Below are 4,254 nucleotides of genomic sequence, written 5' to 3' on the forward strand. Positions count from 1 at the left end.
GTTACCGACATCTGGTGAAAATTTCATGTCATTAGCACCTCTAGTAATATATTTACTGAGAAAAATGTTGACGTGTTCAATACTTATTTTACCTGCTGTATGTATTTGTTCATTTATCGCAAGTCATATCAGCATCACGATATTAAGCACTGTTATCGCACATCACAGGTTTTCCTATCGCTCAGCCCAAATTTCATTAAAGTAGGTGCAAAGCAGTTCTAAATTAATCAAAAACCAGTTGTCATTTCAGCTGAGTTAAAATGCATTTGTGTATATTTGTCCTAAATTTATCTCAGAGATTTACTCCTGTGGCAACAGTAGTTGTAAGACTTTGAGTGGACCTGCTGACACATTTGTTTTGCAGTGTAGTCATAAAAGAAACGTTTGGATGAAACCCAAACTAATGAGAGAACTGAGAGAAGATMCACAATGGAAGCAGATTGAATACTGAAAAAAATAGCACAGGCACAGCCCTCTGCTGATTTTGTTTCAGTGTTAATGATCTTATTCTCATTTTTTCAGTAGCAGAAACCGTCTTGTTAGTAAAAATAATTAAAAAAGGAATGCATGACACACTGAAACACAACTCTCTCTCATAGTAGCTAAAGAGATTATAAAATTTAAAAAAATTAAAAAATAATATTCTGAAGATTGAATTTAGACTTTTTCTTGAATCCACTTTGTGTCTGTGTGTCATTATAGGTTACAAACACAAGCAGCATGCACGTTACCATAAAATAAGAGTTATGAGTCTGTCACCAATCAGATCATCAGGATCTGCCTGGACTCCCCGCAACCGATCCAWTCAGAGGAGAAGGAAGAGAGGACGGATCCACAGGCTGACTGATGGTGTGGACTGTTTATAGAAATGAGTTTTTGACACGCTGTTTAACGTTTTATCACCAGTTCTTTTAGGATACGGCCTCCTCCACTGACAGTTTGGTAAACATGTATATGTGTGCGTACGCCTAGATGATCAGGAGGTACCGTACCAGCTGTGTGATGCTGGAGAAAGTTCAGATGACYTGTTCGAGGAGACCTACACGCAGATCACACACAACCAGGCCTCTCGGGTAAAATACTCAAACACAACTGTTTGTTGAGCATTCAGCTGTTTTTAATCCTGTGAATATGGACTATGCGGAAATTAGTTTTTTTCTTTTTGTATATCTGGAAAAATAGTTTCTTCTTTTATTGTTTATGTTCAATCAGTTCAGTAATGTTTTTTATAGTTTACAATGAATTTTGGAGATACATCACCATCGTATTTCGTGGTTTCTTCTAGGGCTTTGTCCACAAACGTCAGGGAGACAGCGTGTACAATATCAACAACATTGTCATCCCTGCGTCGCTTTGTAAAGCTGAAAAACTGCAATACAAAGACATCCTGACGCCCAGGTGAGGAACATAAGTTCTGCAGGAGTTTGTTACAATGAATCAAATCACAGAGTTCAGTCAAAAGTGTTGATTTAGGTTTTTTTATACTTGCATGGAAGTATTTTCAATCCTTTATTTTTTGTGCTTATAAGCTAAAGCATTGTCTCTCTTTCAGTTGGCGGGTAGTTGACACGCAGCTGACAGAGATGGAAGCAGGGAATGTGAAGGATAGCGATGCATGCCAGGTAAGGTCTTATTCAGCTGGGATTAAAAGATTTAGTTTCATTTGTGGAAAAGAAAAACCTTTATTCTTTTTTTATGTCTTTGCTGAGAACAGATTGAGGATCTCAGTGATGACATCTTTGCTCAGAGGCACCTGGCTTTGGAGCAGAAAGAGAAGTTGCGCTGGTCATCCTGGGAGAGGAGAAAACACCGCAGGCGTCCTTCGAGGTGGATGCACACGGAAACTGACACGCATGCAAACGCTTGCTGTTTTTCTGCTCTGTTATTCCAACCATTACAAATGTGGGGGGTTGTGTTTGGATTTCACTCTTTTTTTTAGGCGGTTGTAGAGGTTTAAAATGTTTGTCTGACATCAGAGTACTGAGAAATGTTCTCATTGACTTTCACATGAATTGTTTTTTTTTATTTAAATCCCAGATCTGTCAGCAGGCCACCGGGCAGTGGGGGCAGGATGTACACATCAGGAGAGGAGAGCTCTGTGGACTGGAATTGTGCTCAGCAGGATTCTGACGAGCAGCCAGGGTCAGAGGAGTGGCTGGTAAGTTCAAATTTGCTGCAATTTAGGGTTATTTTTTATTAAATGTATGCTCAAAACTAGAAGCGCTCGAAGAGCGTGAACCTCCGCCAAGGCAATCTTCCTATCTTTGTGAGGACCACACACAGCGGTCACAACCACGCTCTGCGCATTCCTTTTTCCCCAAAGTTTGGCGAGAGGTGGARAGAGGGGCGCACAAAGAGCTCTCGACTTGATCTGGCCTCATTGAAATAATAAAAATAAACAAACAAACAAACAAGCTCCYAGTCTGAAGTCCACCGCGTCACTCCTCTTCCTCAAATCTTCATCGATGTGTTTGCAAGCGTACGGACAATGTGGTGTGTTTGAGGAAATGGGGAAAATAGGTTTCACGGTGCAGTCACGCACTTCCTGGTCACAAAACGTTCTCTAAATACGCACCAAATGTGTAAAAATGTGCACATTATGGCAAGAATTATTCATCATTACATCTGGTTTTAACATTACTTTTATAAAGTTTGAAGTCCGTGCTGTATAATCCAGTTCAAATGAACACTGAAAGCTCTCACTGTTTTTTACAGAAGCCTTTTGTGAAAGCATCACAGCTTTGCCGATCTCAGAGGATTAAAAGAAAAAAAATTCCTTTATCCGCATCGTGATCCGGCACATCATCAAAATTTAATGGTGTGTTAGTTGTGCCAGTACCCACATGTGGTGTAAATGTCATGACAATCCGTCCACAAGTTTTTGAGTAATGTTGTCCACAGACAGARGACATGCGCGACCGAAAACATTACCTCGCCATTGGCGGAGGTAACAAAGCAGAGCTGTGGTAACTTAATCAACACACAATCATGCAAGCAAAATTTAAATGCTTGCAATTCAGAAGGTTTTAGCTATTTAAAAAAAGGCAATGTAAATCCAATCATAAAATCTACTTTCCTATAATTACTATTATTTTTTACATCAATACTTAAAACATATTTCCTTTAAGTCTAATAAAAAAATGTATTTGTCCTTCAGAAGAAAAACTATTAAAGCAGAAAAAACCTTAAGAACCAAACAATACGTTGCTGTTCTCAGTACAGCTTGAGCTTTAAAGCCTGAGTGGGTTCTGGAAGAAGACTGCACAGATACTTGTCCAAACTTGTTTTCTCTGATGCAGCTCTGATTGGAGGACCCTCTGCTTTGCTTTGATTTGAGAGGGAATGAGTCGCTACTTGACTCGACTTCCCTTCTCAGCCTGCCGGTCGCCACAGATATGTCCTCCTTCGCTGCTTCACACCTCTTCACTCCCTCATCCAAACGAACGGTGATTGGAGCACAGGTTTATTAGCTTTGCAGAAGTGACACATGAGATCAGTGAAGAGACGGCTGTGAGGAAAGCAAGATGTTTACACTCCACGTTCGCTCTTCTGAAGAAAAAATAAGCTCTGGGGTCCTGTTGCGCCCACGCATTCTAGTCACATGACCTATTTTATCGCTCTACTCTGATGTCTTCCTCTCTGAGACTCCGCTTCAATTTTGGTTAAGAGTCGAGACTTTTATTAACCTTACACCAGTTTTTAATTTGTGTTGATAGGCCTTGTAAAAGTGGAGTTATGATAAGCAGTATACGCCACTTTTTTCCTGAACATTATTGTCGCTTTTGATGCACGTTGCAACAGAAAGYAACATCTACAGTTTCATGAAAAAACACTGCAATCCACCGTCAGTCTCATCCTTCTCTTGAGATGAAAACACAAGAAATCCCCCGACCTCCTTTCTGACCAAGGCTCAAAGTTATTCGTCAAGTGGTAAACAATCTAGAGGAAGAACAAAATAAAAAGATGAGAAAATAGAATGGAGTTTGGCAGAGATGGAGAGACGACGAGAGCCGGAGAAAGTAATTCGATTTGTGATATTTGTAGCCCCACACACGTGTTTGTATTTTATAAGTAAGGTGTAGTTTAGTGTAGTTTTTAGTTTAATCGGTTTTAATCAAAACAATGAGGCTGCCTGGAGCTGAGCTCAGAGTCTGTGCAAAGTAGGATTTTTATGTTGACCCAGACTTCAGCAGGTTTCCAGCCACAGAGAGCAGTTAGACCCACTTTCCCCTCAACTAAAATATATATATTTTT

General features: G+C 40.0%; 1 protein-coding gene across 1 annotated transcript in view; it reads left to right on the top strand.

The window, feature by feature from the left end:
* kansl1l (KAT8 regulatory NSL complex subunit 1-like) overlaps nucleotides 1-4,254 on the top strand; it is a gene marked incomplete at its 5' end in the record, with an annotated part of 19,166 nt that overhangs the window by 13,576 nt on the left and 1,336 nt on the right. Inside the window, 6 exon segments of the mRNA XM_014011535.1 lie at nucleotides 703-849; nucleotides 973-1,073; nucleotides 1,286-1,398; nucleotides 1,553-1,622; nucleotides 1,715-1,827; nucleotides 2,038-2,158. Coding sequence (XP_013866989.1) covers nucleotides 703-849; nucleotides 973-1,073; nucleotides 1,286-1,398; nucleotides 1,553-1,622; nucleotides 1,715-1,827; nucleotides 2,038-2,158 — 665 coding nt within the window.

This window comes from Austrofundulus limnaeus, unplaced genomic scaffold (assembly GCF_001266775.1).
Source record: "Austrofundulus limnaeus strain Quisiro unplaced genomic scaffold, Austrofundulus_limnaeus-1.0 Scaffold81, whole genome shotgun sequence".
Classification (NCBI taxonomy): Eukaryota; Metazoa; Chordata; class Actinopteri; order Cyprinodontiformes; family Rivulidae; genus Austrofundulus; species Austrofundulus limnaeus.